The sequence below is a fragment of the Chenopodium album genome, chromosome 17 (genome assembly GCF_948465745.1).
Source record: "Chenopodium album chromosome 17, dcCheAlbu1.1, whole genome shotgun sequence".
Classification (NCBI taxonomy): Eukaryota; Viridiplantae; Streptophyta; class Magnoliopsida; order Caryophyllales; family Amaranthaceae; genus Chenopodium; species Chenopodium album.
Genome location: NC_137850.1, coordinates 12,377,660 through 12,394,137, shown reverse-complemented (window position 1 = coordinate 12,394,137; position 16,478 = coordinate 12,377,660). Strand labels below are relative to the sequence as shown.

At 33.6% G+C, this 16,478-nt stretch overlaps 2 protein-coding genes across 5 annotated transcripts; both read left to right on the top strand.

The window, feature by feature from the left end:
- Positions 1–1,030: 1,030 nt before the first annotated feature.
- On the top strand, positions 1,031–4,974 carry LOC145587612 (uncharacterized). 4 transcript variants are annotated; one of them, XM_081644345.1, is made up of 8 exons: positions 1,031–1,220; positions 2,207–2,293; positions 2,378–2,455; positions 3,313–3,453; positions 3,532–3,605; positions 3,685–4,034; positions 4,266–4,376; positions 4,575–4,974. In XM_081644345.1, exons 2-6 carry the CDS (start codon positions 2,255–2,257, stop codon positions 3,749–3,751), a joined length of 399 nt encoding a protein of 132 aa, XP_081500471.1. In that variant the 5' UTR covers positions 1,031–1,220; positions 2,207–2,254; the 3' UTR covers positions 3,752–4,034; positions 4,266–4,376; positions 4,575–4,974. The 4 variants fall into 4 exon arrangements, with proteins under 4 accessions (XP_081500471.1, XP_081500470.1, XP_081500468.1 ...); XM_081644344.1 differs by having other exon boundaries at positions 4,454–4,974; XM_081644342.1 differs by having other exon boundaries at positions 3,685–4,376.
- Positions 4,975–12,542: 7,568 nt separating this feature from the next.
- Positions 12,543–16,107, top strand: LOC145587611 (xyloglucan endotransglucosylase protein 6-like). Its single transcript, XM_081644340.1, has 4 exons — positions 12,543–12,771; positions 13,037–13,137; positions 13,970–14,163; positions 15,500–16,107. The coding sequence occupies exons 1-4, from the start codon at positions 12,606–12,608 to the stop codon at positions 15,921–15,923; spliced, it is 885 nt and encodes a 294-aa protein (XP_081500466.1). The 5' UTR covers positions 12,543–12,605; the 3' UTR covers positions 15,924–16,107.
- Positions 16,108–16,478: the final 371 nt, after the last annotated feature.

Here is a 16,478-nt window from a genome sequence, read left to right as displayed (position 1 = left end):
TTATTTTTGCTGAAATTGTTTTTACTAAACTGAAATCATTTTTGATGAACTTAAATTATTTTTATTGAATTAAAATTATTTTTATTCAAGTGAAATATTTTTACTGAATTGAAATTGTTTTTTACGGATTCTTTATCTATTTTATATCTTCTTTGAAGTTTTTTTATTTTTTGGTAAACTGGAATTATTTATACTAATTCTCAATTTTATTTCTTCTTTGATATTTTTGTTGTTCACTTAAGTAAAATTAATCTTACTAAACAGAAATTAGTTTTACCTAACTGAAATTTTTTTACTAAACTAAAATTATTTTTATTTAATATTACAACTTTAAGGTGAACTGCACAAAGTTTGAGTTTATAATTTGAAAATTTATTTAGAATCTCTATAAGGCCAGGGTTTATGATAAAAGGGAAATAATTGGTTGTATACCACTGAGTAGTTAAGTAATAATTTCAAGGAAATTTTGCATATAACCACCTTTAAATCTTTTGTTTTTTTTTTAATGCAAATAACCACTTTTAAATTTATTTTTTTTTTCAAATAACCACCTTTTACAAAAAAAAAATGTTACAAAAGCCACCAATTTTAGAAATCTTATTGTAACTTACCACTTTTTAAGCCAAACTTACCCACTGTTTCATTGAACAGGTGGTAAGTTGCAATAAAATTTTTTAAATTGATGGCATTTTGCAACGTTTATTTAAAAAAATGGTTTTATGCAAAAAAACAAGATTTAAAAGGTGATTATATGTAAAGTTTCATAATTTCGATTTGTCATTTTATGTTGTGTCTATATTATTATGTATTATTTATTGTTGTACGTAAACATATATATGGTCATTATATTTGCGGGAAATACAAGTTACTCATCCTGAGTAACGAATAATGTAACTCAAGGGGCACGGTCGTAAATTCCCGTTGTTAAGTTGGGGGTAATATTGTCCGAATTGTAATGTTTGAGGGAGTGGCGGAGTTAACTGGAGAACAAGCCGTTAACGATTCTTGTTTGAGCAACTTTAGGGTTTTTGTTAGAATTCCAATTAGAAATCGCTTGAAAACCCCGAGTACACGGGAGGTTTCGCCAGGAAAGAGCTTGGGGGATTCATGAATAGTTCGATAATTCATTACTAGGGTGGTAGTGGAGTCGGCGCGGACCTCTCTAGTTGTAATTCGTGATTGGGAGTGGACTGTTTTGTAGGAATCGGCGCGGACCTTCTGTAAGTATTTGTTGTGATGTTGATAGTTGACGATGCAATTCTGTAGAAGTTGAGCTATGTTGGTGTATTAATTTCATTTATTGTTGATGTTCAGCAATCGCCATAGCCTTTTGTTTTGGTATTAATGTTGAAGTTTTCTGTGATTAATGTTCCGAGATGCTTAATATTTGTGCTATTACGCTGGTGCTATTATTCTCAATTTTATTGAATTATGTTTGTGCTGTTATTCTGAATTTTATTGAATTAGGGTTGTGATATTATTCTGAATTTTATTTGCTATTATTCTGAATTTTATTGAATTAGGGTTATGATATTATTCCGAATTTTATTTGTTATTATTCTGAATTTTATTAAATTAGGGTTGTGATAATTTGCAGTAGCTTAGTATTTGTGCTATTACACTGGTGCTATTATTCTCAATTTTATTGAATTATGTTTGTGCTGTTATTCTGAATTTTATCGAATTAGGGTTGTGATATTATTCCGAATTTATTTGCTATTATTCTGAATTTTATCGAATTAGGGTTATGATGATTTACAGTAGCTTAGTTCTGTGTTGATTTACAGTTTTTGGGTTTTAGAATGTTTATTATCATATATTTGAAATTATGTTTCTGGTAACTGAGTATTCAATCAATCCATTTTGGAATGTCATGAATATTTGTTGAGATTATTGGTTTTACTACATATAGATCCCGGTTTTGAGACCTTAGGATTTGTGACATGCTGATCTTGTTTCTGATGCTAAATGTGATACTACAATCTCTGTAAGGCTGTAGTAATATAGAGCCTAAGTAGAGAATGCAAGGAACATTATGAGCAGCTATATATAAGTGAACATTGCATTGATTTGTGAACATTGCATTTCTTCTCATCTGATCTATAATTATAATGTTATATTTCTATTACAATGAACATTGCATTCCTGTTTTACTCGATTTGATGAATTTACTTGTGGTTTATGTTTCATTTTTTGAATTTACTAGGTTTCTTGAATTTCCTCTGGTATAGCTATTTTTGTTGAATAAATTGTGATGAAGAGCCGACATCCATTGTGCTATGAAATATTTAAGGTATGTAACCTGGTTTGTTAATTAAAGGTTAAATCTTTGAATAGGAAATTTTGTTGTTGGAGTCTCATATCCTCAATAACACAGGATGATAGGCTAACAATTGGTGGAGGTGTTAAAGAAAGAAGGGAAGTTCTAATAGAACTCAATAAGCCTGGAAGGAGGGTAAGTATTTTTGAACCCTTTTTAGTTGTATTTAGTATGGTGATGTAATGCAACTTGAAACTATTGAATGTTATACATGCCCCAAATATGAACTGTTGGATTGGGAGCTTTGGAAGGATATGTCAAACATTTGATGAGCAACGACAACGTTGGGTGAGGGGAAATGGGGTTCGGGAGTTTATTAAATCTTGTATAAATGTACCTACCTAGGCAGTTGGCTTACTGGCTAATGACACGTATTGATCCGTTCGGTAAGGTGTTAATTGCTCTAGATAGAATGTGTATGAAGTTGTCTCCTAATCAAGTACATTGGATTTTGGGTATTCCTAATGGTGGTAGGGAAATTCCAACTTGGAAAACCTTAACCAAAGACATGAAGGAAAAGGTTAACCAATTCAGGAACAGTTTGGAAAATCGTGGTTGACCAAATCAACCCATGTTGGTAGGGTTTACACATTAAATGGTATACCAGTGAATTCAAATATCATGGATAGGTTAGAGGGACGTTGGGAGGAACATGAGGAAGAAGAGTTTAAGACCTTATTTCTGTTGGTTGCTTTGGAGATGGTGTTATGTCCAACTCAGTCTCCAAGGCTTGCATCTGATCTTGTCCCCGCCCTATGCTGCGCTTTAAACGCGTCTGATTATGATTGGTGTCAGCTAGTGCTTGTGAAGTTGATGGTGAGTGTGGTCTCATTTGCATGTCGATTTTATCGTGAAGGGTATGCTGGTGGATATGGCGGATGTGTATTATTTGTTGTGGTAATATCTTTGGTGGTCTCATTCATCATGTACTATTTGCTGTTTAATAAATTTGCTTGAGTTATTAATGGTTTTTTTTATTTGATGGGGGATAGGTATTTTACCTCGATAGACTGTGTAGGGAACTTGTGAGGTGTGGTGTCTTCCCAAGATTGAAGGTTTGGACCATGAAACAAATACTGATTGCTAGCAAGGAAGATCGCCCTGAAACGAGTCGAGACTTTGGTCATTTAGGTGTATGTGTTTTTTATTCGTGGTAATGTTGCTTCCCAATTTATGTGTAGTTGGTCTCCTAACTTATTGTTTAAAAACAGTTGTTGGATATTACGTATGGTGAGAGTCATCCGAATGATGCGAGAGACATAGTGGACCAGTATGTGGATTTCAAGTAAGTGTTCACAACAATCTTTAGTAGTAACTTATATTTGTATAATAAAAATGTTTGATGATCAGTTTTCCTGTATTAGGACGCTTCTTGTTTGTATGTGTCGTTTGCTACTAAACGCCGACCAAGACGTGGTTACACAAAGATAAATAAAAAAGGAAAGTGTAGCAATGTGTTTCCCACCGTAGAGGGGGGTGGTGATTCTTATTTGGTGGACAGCAGGTCGTTGAAAAAAACTTGTTGCAGCAGAAGATCATCTCACACAAACTCTGAACAAGGCGGATTACCACCAACTCTGGTCATGGATGTGCTTGTTAGGTGGTTCTGTGTATGTGGTGCACTTTGTGTTTCTCGATGGCTTATTAACTCCTGTGAAATTCAAATATATGCAGGTGGATTTCATCAGATGCGATATCTCTCTTAACATCAATGGTATCTATTATTGTTCAGAAGTGTATATGTCCTGTAGTAATCTATCCTTCTTTCCTTAAATTATTAGAAATCATTTAAGTTGACCTTATGGATTATGTCAGCTCCTGAGATGGTGAAGTTCATACGGATGCGGACAGTCCCTTCCATGTCTAAAACAGGCATGGTAATTTGTGGAAGTGGAAAAGTATTTACTGTAGGTGTAGTGTTTGATTTATATATTTTGTATTTCAGCGCGAGGTGCCATCATTTGCTGGAGGTACTGAATCCGTCTCTGCTACACAATCATCTTTGATGCGTTTTATGGAGGATGAAGGTTCCCAAGTTCTTACGGTGGTGTCAGAGGTAACATTTTGTTGACGTGCATTTTGTATTACTATGGAGTTAGGACATAATTTGAAGTACTTTTACCCTTTCTTCAGCTACATAGTGAAGGTGATGTCGGGGGGTCAACTGAATTTGGCTTTTCACATGTTGAACCCATCATGATCCGTGTTTGTGTTGTATGTAAAGCACTGTCCATTTGTGAATTTGTTTTTGCAGTGACAGACTCTTTGGCAACAAATTCCTACCAACACTAAAAAATGGTAAGTTACATCATTTCTCTGGGAGGAACTAACTTTCAAAATACATATGTCACTTATCATGTCAACGAAATTGAGGAGATGGAGGAGGAGATTCACAAAACTTGTATGAAAGGCCTTACATTTAGCCACCTTACGAGAAATCTCCTGGTTATTTGGAATACCTTGTAGAATTATGTGAACGGTTTTGTTGTAAGATATATAGGATGATGATTCAAATTTCCCGATTCATTTGTAACAATAACTGTAACAGTTTTAGGTACTACGCCAGTCTGATTATTCTAACATTCAGTTAGATGTTTGTAACATTAGGGACTGATGTGAAACATTTAATGAAACGGGCCAATAGAGTTTGATCATTTTGGCCCAGTCCATTGGGTATGGAGATGTAGAGTCATTATGTGTCCAATCCACCGTTTGAATAAACATTTAATTTTTTTATTGATTTTATCTTGAAAAAATTTATAAAGTTGGCCAATCATGAAAATCAACATAGTTTCCTGATTTTGGGCCACTCACTTAGTGTGATCCAGTTGTTATGCACGTTTTTGGTCACTAAGTATGAATGTAGGGTCAATCCAATCCAATCCGCTGTTTGATCAAGGTGTTAGTCGATTTTCTTATAATTTAAACCTTAAATGTTTTTATATCCCACCCCGGGGTCCAAACTGGTGCTAATCGGGCTAGCCCAAACTATGGTAAGCTCGGCCCGTGAGCGTATACATATGTTCCCGAACTCGAACCGCGTTCAAACCTTTATTAATCGAGCTTTGACCGAACCGAGCTTTGACAAAGTGGTGACCGAGCGAAATCGATCAACCTTGATTTAATTTTCATTGTTAAATTTGTTTAGATTCTTTTTATAAAATGAATTTATATCATAATTTGTTTGTAAAATTATATTATTTATCACAACACATTAGATAAAATACAAATTTTAATTGATAAGAATAAGTGGAATGACTTCTTTTCACACTAAAATTCAATGTCCAACCATGATTTTTTGAATTGAACCTATAAAAATCAGCGGAATATCATGGTTTTCTGAATTGAACTTATAAAAATCAGGGGAATACCATGATTTTCTGAATTGAACCTATAAAAATCAGCGGAATATCATGATTTTCTAAATTGAACTTATAAAAATCAGGGGAATACCATGATTTTCTGAATTGAACCTATAAAAATCAATGGAATATTATGATTTTCTTAATTGAACTTATAAAAATCAGGGGAATACCATGATACCTGTTCACTTACTAATTCCATCAAATACCAACTATGAAATTTTGCAACTGATAAGAATGCGTTGAATTACATAGGTTCATAGTCTTTCAATATTTGCATGCCCTACAAATGTTTTCAATATTTGCATGCCCTAAGTCACGGTTTGTTATAAATACCTACACAATGCATATATGCATTTCCACACACAATTAGTTCATCTGTTTTTTCCTTTTGTTTTCCTTCTCTTTCCCTTTTGTTTAAATCGCCAAAAATGGATTATGTTTCCTACGTGTAAAAATCCCATGTTTTTTACTCATTTCGGATGGTCTATCCAATGAGGACTTTTTTTATGCATATGACAATAATGCTAATCAAAATTACGCACATGAAATACTTAGAACTTTTCGAGTCTCATCCACTCATTCTAAATCATTGTCGAAATAAATTTCAGGAATTAAAATAGAAATCCTCCCTAGTGGAGTCACCAAAAACTGTAGGGAATATTTCAAGCATTACCCCAAACTTGAACCCCACTGTGATCATACACTTAAGCATGGTGGCGTCCAAAGGGAAGGAAGCTAGAGCAAAAGAGTCGCCAACAAGTTTTAGGAACTTGTAAACCGTTCACAAGGTGAAGGTTACACCCCTTAACGATCCAGTAGATCGTCAACTCCAATAGGTCTGGAACCAAGACTGGTGTTCGGGGATGAAGGTACAAATCCAATCTAAAAGAGAAAGAACCTGCCCCAATAATAGGCCTCTACTTTATTCTTCTCGTATTCATGTGCGCTTTCTGACTAACATGCAATCAACAGATTAACCCTAAACCTGTTTATCTATGTTGGTTGAATTTAATGCACAAACAAAACTATTATTGGCGATCACTTGAATTATAATCATATTAGCCCTAAACAAGATTATTAATTATCTTATTAAGCGTGATTACAAGTACAAATTCCCTTTAAACATGCATAAAAGGAGTGATCAAGCAACAACAATAAATAAGCATCAAGCAACATGATAATCACAATAATCATAATTATAATCATAATCACAATAACAATCATAATAATCATAATCATGTTAAAACATAATATTAATAGCAAGATCCTAGGCATGATACTAACAAGATTAATAACAAACCCTAGCATGTCACTAAACAATAAAAATCAAAACTTTAGCCCTAACATGATACTAACATGATATTAGAAAGCATATGAAGCACCCTAAACATGATACTAGAAAGCAATAAATACATCCTAACATGATACTAGGAATTAAACAAATTTAAACATGCTTTCCACGAGAATAGAGCAGTAAGATTACATACTTTGATGCCTCGTGCCTCTTTCTAATAACAAAATACACGTGTTAGTAACTTCAAGGAAAATATAAATCAAACAATCAAATTAAATAATTGAAATAGATATTAGGGACCAAACCCTCAGAAATTATAACCTTTCACGTCTAGGGCGAAGACAACTTCGAACTTGGCTAGGTGTGTCTAGTGCTAATGTATGAGGAATTTTGTTTGTGGGAAGGTTTAGAAAAAGAATAGAGAGAGAAGTAAAGCTTTTAGCTTTAGAAAGAGAAAGATGATTGTTGTAGATGATTGAAAAAAGGGGATATATGACCTCTATTTATAGGAAAAAAGAGAGTCGAAGAATAAGAAAAGAATCCGAATTCGAATCGAAATAAAACTCGTCGGTCAGCAGTTTTTGCGAATTTTGTTTTTATCATAACTTTTGATCCAGAAGTCCAAATAAGTCATATAATATGTCTTTGGAAAGCTCTTGAAGTCTAATTTCCAATTCAATTGGAATAAGATTAAAATATTTTGTAAATAAAAATATATGGCCAAAATAGTGGAACGGTATCAATTTTGGATAGAGTTTCGTATTCCTTTCATATCTTTTTCGTTATAGCTCGGAATTAATATTATAATATATCATTGGAAATATAATTTCAAGATCTATCCAAGCATATAAGATTAGGATAAAAATTATGAGGCACGAAAGTAATATCTGACCGTCTTTGAACATCTTTAAATTCGAATAGAATTAGGACTTAAAAAAGGAAAGTTTTAAAAAAGGAAAGTTTTCTTTGATTCTATCTTTTCAAAAAGGATAATTAAGATCTTTTAGAAACTTATAGAAGCTTCTAATTAAATCCTAATTAGTTTAGTAATGGGATTAAACCTTTGGACCCTCCACATGATCATTGGGCCGTGGGTAAGATCCGGTTTGAGCCCAGTTTAGTATTTTGGCCATAACTTCCTCATTATTCATCGGAATTGGGCTTATAATATATCGTTGGAAAGGTCTTTTCAAACCCCATCCAACTACACTATTATTGGACCTTTGTCGTTGACCAAACTAAACTAGATTGGCTGTTTTCATAAAATAGAGTTGTTTTCGAAAACAGAAAGAAAGAATTTTTAATAAAAACTAACTGCAACACGTGACCTTTCACACTTTCACCTTGTTCGATAATCAAATGACATGAAAGTTATTCATCACCGGGTTTGGTTTTGGGGAGACACATTTGGGTGTCTACAACTGTATTAAAAATTATTAAGTTAAAGAATTATGGTTGGCATATTAAATTAAATGGCAAAATAAACTGGGGAGATGTTTTATATTTCACACTAATATTTGGACTTAATGGGGATCAGAGTTATGTAAGAGAGCAGAACAGTTATTGGACTAAGTGGGCAGTTAAAAGTTTGGGATAACTTCACTATTGACAGAAATCAATGAACAATTGAAGTATTTTTAAAATAAAAAACCATGTGCCAAAAACTATAGGTACTATCTAATGTTGTCAAATTTCAAACCGAAACCGTTTAACTGCCCGAATCCAAACGACCTGATAAAAAATCGACTTTTTGAAAAACCGATCCGAACCATAATTTAGTAAACGCGAAATGGAACTGATCCGAATAACGTTAAACTGTATAAGATCCGAACCCGTTAACAAACCGAACTAGTTATAAACCGAACTAAAATAAAAACTGAACCGAAAAAGAACCGAACTGTTTCTAACGCGAAACCGTTTCCAACCCGAAACTGTTTGAACCTGTAAAAAACCGTTTACACCGAACCGTTAACAAACTGCAACCTGTCTGCACCAAACCGTTTACTACCCAAACCGTTTACAACCCGAACCGAATTAGAACCGCTCAAGAATAAACCGGAACCGAATCGAACCGATAATTAATTAAACCGAACTGAAACCAACCTGTAAGACACTTGAACCGATTTCAAACAGACCCAATTTCAAACCGACCCGATTACAAACCGAACCGAAATCGAACTGTCCAAACTGATTTGACAGTACTATTGCTATCTTACCATGGTAATATGCACTAAATAAGATTTTCAATCAAATAATGCATGAGAGGGCATTAAAAATTATGCAAATAATGCATAGGAGGGCATTAAAAATTATTGGCTAAATGGGCTTAAAACTTAATGGAATAAATAGGGCAAATTGGGCAAAAAAAGATTTGGATTGAATGGGCCCAAAAAATATTGGACTAAATGGCTATTATAAATATTGGATTAACAATGTGTTTACCTAGTACATGTGCTTGGCTAAATTGTACCTGGAAAAACCAATGTCTTCACATAATACCTGGGCTAGGCAAAAACAACAATGTAATTGGGAGATATTTGACCCTAAACTTATACTTGCCACTAAAATAGAACACCACTGAAATACATTTCCCTTAATAAAGTTCTAAGGGAAGTTATAAGCTAGTACACATAATAGAAACTCCTCCAAATTCAATCAGAAAGTTGAAAGATAGTCCCAATCATACAACATCTTCCAAATTGTATTAGAACTCTAACGAAGGGGTCGGGGATGACAGATCAGTTTTGCGTGGACGACCACGTTTCCTTGTAGTAGCTTATGTTGGTTTGGATCGTGGACGACCACGTTTCCATGTCACCTTCCCATCATAGTACAACCATTAAAATCAAAGCAACATAACCAGAGAACAAAAATAAAGTTGCTAAACTCACCAACTCTTTCACAGGAGGACTTGGAGGATGCTGTTCCCTTAATATAACAACTTGTTTGCATTTCGGTAACTTGTAACCTGTCTCCGCCAAAGACTTGTTCCTACTACCCTTAGGCCGACCACGTGGCCTCTTCAAAGATTGAGGATCCTTTACTACATTCAATTGGTTAGGTTGCGATGACCCCCAAGCAAACTCACAAGCCCCATCAACAATAGCAATGCATTGAATACCGTTGATGCCTCTGTTGGAGCCAGATGTTGGAGTATTTTCATTCTATTGATGGTTAGAACCTATTTCAGAAGGGGATGGCATTTCCGTACAGGAAATCAATTGGTTATTCCTGTACTTCTCACGGCTTTCCTGAACATCAATCTTAAGCTGAGCTAAAGCTTTTAGGATAATGTTGATTGTTGCATCATCAGTCGTGGCTGCATCATCGAAAACACTTTCTTACTCAGACAACATCTTGTTGAATCTCTTCACATGAAGAGTTTGAGTAGGGTCATGATATGGCACAACAACCCGAACATGCTTCCTTGGCAAGTCTTTCCGCCACCGATCAAGTATGTATTTCTTTGGCAAATCATACACATAATTCTGATCAAGTACACGAATGCTATGTTTGCATAGAATGCCAAATGTTTCGAATTTGCGACAGTCACATGTAACTTCTTTAGTGACAGAATTGTAAATCACAGAGTACAGCCTTCTCATATCAGTCAGTTTTTCCTCATTGGATCCTTCAGGGACAATCCAAACCCTATCCTCCATAACATACTCCCAATTAATGTCATCCACTTGACGGTGAAAGTGATGCACGCAGTAAAGCATTCTTGCTGAACCTCCTGAAACTTTGAATCTGTATACAATTTTTGGAATAACTCCTCCAACCTAAACCCACTAACTAGCCTTCGCACATATTTACTCCCTTTATCATCTGCAGTTGTCTCATCTTGAACACGCTTCTCCAAAGCTTTGCAATATTTTTGTGGAAATTCAAAAAGTTTTGTTTTCCTTGTCACAAAACCGTAAAAAAAGCTATTAATGCTTTCTACTCTTTAGGTAGTCTTCATACCTGCCCAGAAATACTCCTTCATGAAGGCTGGGATCCACATATGTCTTTCCTCGTAAAGACCCTGCAACCAATCATTTTCCCCTAGATCATACTCCTTTATAAAAGAACACCATCGACTTTCAAATTCCTCCGGCGTAAAGCTCTCATATATGACAGCCTTCAAAGGGTTTTTGAAATCGTTATACCTAGCACTCATATGACATTTCAAACCATTAATAAAAAATACACAGCTACAAATATGGCATTCATTCACTACACATGATAAGATAGCTCAGCAGATAGATGTTTCAGATGTAATTTCATCAATACCAAGTTTCTAGACTACCAAGAGTAGGTCATTCAAATATGCAACACCGGTATATAACTTTGTGGGTGGGTATACCAGGTGTTGACTACTGTAAAATTACTTCAGGTCTATGCAAATGACATCAATACACAATTACAACTTTACAATCACTTTACAGTGCCTTAAACTTTTCATGAGTTAATAACAATATGAAACTGTCAGTGAAAACTACACATCAACAGGATAATACAAAATCTACTAAAAATTTCCTGAAGAAATTCAAACTGTCAAATCACAGATTTACACAAAACTGCAAAATTACCCATGTTTGATGTTTCTCACTTTCATACACCAAATACCTTTTTTTTTACCCTTACTCACATCTGATAATTACCCATGTTTGATGTTTCTCACTTTTACTCTCTCTCATTTGTTTGTATTTACATGGACATTTTTGTTATTTTATTTCTTTCTTAAACTTTGTGCTCAATTCAAATGGTGCCAAAAAAAAAAGGAAATTAAATTTCGTTACAATTAATTTGTTAGTTATATTTTTTATTAAGTTGCGCTGATTCTAGTTTGAATTGTGTTTGTGGAGGATTATAGTAATACTTTTTTTTTTGTGTGATTATTCTAACCTTTAAGCAGTCTTCAAGAGTTTATAAAACAATCGAACACAATATTAATTTGTCAAAATATTTTTGTTATTGTATGTGTAACTCTTGTGATAAATTAGGCTACAATTTCGAAACAAAACTTGCATACCAAGTTATTATCTATTTCAAAAAAAATAAAAAAAATAAAAAATAAATAAATAAATAAAATTATCACCCTATTTATTATTTATTAAATTTATGTTACACGTAATAATTGATACTCAATTATTCACTCAAAATATCTACCAAGACCATGCCAAAAAGTTACTATTTCCCTTACAAGTATTTGAATGCCATCTCTAAAAAGACGCACCTTTAATTTCCTACTGTCATTGCCAACTGTACAGCTAAATCGCCCAGCTGGAAACCACCAAGTGTCAGTCATCCTTTGGTTCTGACCCCACTTAATTATCCTTACCTAAAGCGACCTCACCTTTCTTACAGTGTACCTCCATTTTTACAGTCCAGCTCTTTGCCAGCTTCATTTTATTTTCTTAACGGCTATATTTTTTGATATTTAGGGTTCACTTCTCGATAAAATCCTACGTGGACACTGACGTGGATAGTGACGTGGCTTTTGCTATTTTGCATTGATTTCAAGAGCTTCTTACTCACGCCATCCTTACTTTCTCTCTATAAGAACAGACTCAAATTATTTTTTTGAATCACTCACTTATTCACTCTCACTCATTTACTAAATTTTCTCTCTGAAAAAAAAATGGGAAGTAAGAAATTTGCAATTTTTTACCTAAGTTTTGTAGTTTTAGTGATGGTTGAAGTTGTTAGTTCATCTAAATTTGATGAATTATTTCAACCTACTTGGGCTTTTGACCATTTCATCCATGAAGGAGAGCAACTCAAGCTCAAACTTGATAACTTTTCTGGTAATTCTTTTCTTTGTTTCTTCTCGGCTTTTGTACGGATTTAATTGTCACGCACTCACATAATTTAAACTAGTAATGTAATATTTAAACTTAGATGGACTTACTTTTTAAGTAATTTAGACTATAATTGTTGGTTAATATTTATGATACACAACTAAACTTGGGTTAAAATTACCCGTCGTGTTAATAGTGTAATTTAAACTAGTAGTGTAAGTGTGTAACGACTATTCCAGAGACTAATTGTTGGTCAATTTTGGTTAAACAGGAGCTGGATTTCAATCAAAGAGCAAATACATGTATGGGAAGGTAACTGTTCAAATCAAGCTAGTGGAGGGTGATTCTGCTGGAACTGTTACTGCTTTCTATGTAAGTAATTTATCATTATTATTGTTTGGTTTTACCCCAGTTAATTTTTTACTGTAACAACAAAAATTGAAGTGAGAAAATTAATTTTTTTCAGTAAAACAGTTGAGAAGAATTTAATTTTGTATTTATAAAATGATGGGTTCAATATTCAATTGTTTTATCTTTGCTAAAGATAAGAGGTACTTTCCTCAAAAAAAAAAAAAAAAAAAAAAAAAGGATAAGAGGTACTGTAGTACTCCTATAGTCATAATTTGTCAGTCCATTTAAAACATGTGAATTTTATTTGTTTATTTTGTTGTAAAAATTTACTGAATTAGTTAATTCAATTTCATAATACTCCTTAATTAGAAATTGATGATGTAATGTTGCTGTTAATTAAGTGTTTATTAAGAAAGAATTATGAGTTATATTTTAACTAATTCGCTTTGAATCCAAAAAAACAAGCTGTTTTAGGACAATTTAATTTTAGTGGAACATTAGTTGTTACTTGTCCTAGAGTAATAATTATAGTAACATGTAATTCAATAATACTACGTGAAAAGTATGAAGTATGGTACGAGTAACATGTACTCCGTAATATATTTGTAAAAAGTATGAAGTACTTGTATTATTGTCTTATTGAAACATTGTTTTAGTCACCTAATTATATCAAGGCAATTTTACATATGTTGTGTTTATTTAACTATCTTAAAGGAAAAAATTGGTAATAATGAGTTTTGATATCAATTGTACAAAATCATTATTTGGGTTTTGGATGGTCCTCGTAAAATTCTCAAAAGAGAATTGGTCCCCAATTGATGAAATGATTTTCTGAATCCGCTATTGATTGCAGATGTCATCGGAAGGTCCTACCCATAACGAGTTTGATTTTGAGTTCCTAGGTAACACCACTGGAGAACCATACATAGTTCAAACCAATATTTATGTCAATGGTGAGGGCAATAGAGAACAAAGACTTAACCTTTGGTTTGATCCTACTAAAGACTTCCACAAGTACTCTTTACACTGGACTCCCCGCCATGTTGTGTAAGTTATTTTTTTTTCACCTCTACTCATCGTTGTTTAATACTCTAATCCTGTGATGTTTTGATGATGGGTGCGACTTAGACCCGTATTTAACGTTGCTATATTCAATACTCAATACGTATTAAACATAACCGCATGCGCATGCTATGTAGGTGTGATGGGTTCAATTATTGGTCTGCAGATTTAACACTCGCTTGTCTTTTTCTATTCAATTATTATTAGTATCTAATAGTATTAGAATGTGAAGTTTGAAATCATCAGAAGAAAACAAATTATCAATCTCACGTGATATTTTTGTCAACATTAACTATTGTACATCATTAATTGTCAACATCAGGTTAATTATTTGTGTCTTTAACAAGTAAACAATTGCCTGTGTGAAGAAGAAAAAATATGAATTACTAATACAATTTGTTATGTATAATTTAAACTATTTATATAACAACTAAATTGTACTTGTAATTAAAATTGCACTAAGTAATTGTTGTATAAATGTATGCACGATCAAGAGGCGATTATGAACATCAATTCGTTACTATAAACCCAATAAAAATGAATCATTGTTATGGTAGTTGATACGAACATTAGCTACACATCGATTATTATGGTAGTTGATATGAACATTTGTTATATCTATTATAGTACGAATAGTTGAGTTGGTTGTTGTGATAGCCCTCCTTATAAAGATTATCCAAATAATGAATTTTGAACTATATATAGAATATTTAAGTTGTTAGAATTCATAAACGTAGTTTTTGTTAGAACAAGACTTGCTATAGTATTAGAGGTTACTTTCATGTGAAGCTGTAAGTCATTTTACATTGCATTATTAATCACAAATTTCATGATAAAGTTAAGCTCAATTATCGAGTTGATGGAGTACATAGATTCTGTTCATGTGGTAATTAATTAAGCAAAACTTTAGTAATTTAATTAATTATCAGCTTTTAATTAAAGTTGTGTAATTTAATTAATTATACATCTTATTGGACAACTTTATTTAAGCATCTATTCTGACTTTATGTCATGCACTAATGTCGAAAACATCATTCTATTCCCAACCTACTACTTTGCTATGATAAGGTTTACCTCTTTGCTATGATAAGGTTTACCTCTATGCTATGATAAGGTTTACCCTACCATGTACACAAATGCAATGAATTGTTTTACCTCTATGGTCCCCTCAAATGATTGTTGTGCAACAATTTTTCATTTTACTCATTTTGAAATTGTTTTAATTTAATACCAAAACGTCTTATTTTCTGTGACGACTCTTATTTGAGTTAGCGGTTTTACTAAAGTGTGGAAAAATTAATGTTTGTTTGGGATATTTCAGATTCATGGTAGACGAGACGCCCATACGACGACACACAAATTTAGAGCATAGAGGGATTCCCTTTCCCAAGGACCAAGCAATGGGAGTATACAGCTCAATATGGAATGCAGATGATTGGGCTACACAAGGTGGAAGGGTGAAGACAGATTGGTCTCATGCCCCTTTTATAGCTTCTTACCAAGGCTTTGAGATTGATGCTTGTGAGTGCCCGGAGGCGACCGCCACGACCGCTGATAACATGAAGAGGTGTAGCAGCGGTACAGAGAGAAAATACTGGTGGAATGAGCCTACTATGTCTGAGCTTAGCATCCACCAGAGCCATCAGTTGAAGTGGGTTAAGGCTAACCACTTGATTTATGACTATTGTACTGACACCGCCCGGTTTCCGACTATTCCGGCTGAATGTGTGCACCACCGCCACTAGTTACGCCACTAGAACTGGTTGTGGAAAGTGGTGGGTTGTGTATGTTTATGTCCTGCTAGATCATAAGGACTTGATCAATCACGTTGTGTAAAAATGAAGGCAAAAAAAGAAAACAGAAGAAAAAAAAGGCCTTCAATGTTTCATATGTTAGATAATGTATAAAATGGGTTTCTATTTGTTTCAATTTGACTTGCACTTATATCGTTTTTAATCAAATGCAATTAAACAAGACATAAAATTTGAATTATTCAAAGAACAGGGTATAAATATTTTGACACGAGAAACATATGAAGTAACTAAACTTTTTGGGGGCTCAAGAAAAACCAGTGTTTATGATTCATGTGTGGCACAATTCTTATACTATAGCATATTTTAGGCATGTTCACTGGTTCAAGATCAGTTTTATTGAATTGGACTAGAACGAAAATTGGAAAAATTAAAATTCAACAACCGGAGATTGGAATAGTTTTACTTGGAACGAACCTACACCAGACCATAAAAATCGATCAAAAATCCGAACCGGACTGGTTTGGAGTTTGGACTGATTTTAGCCAT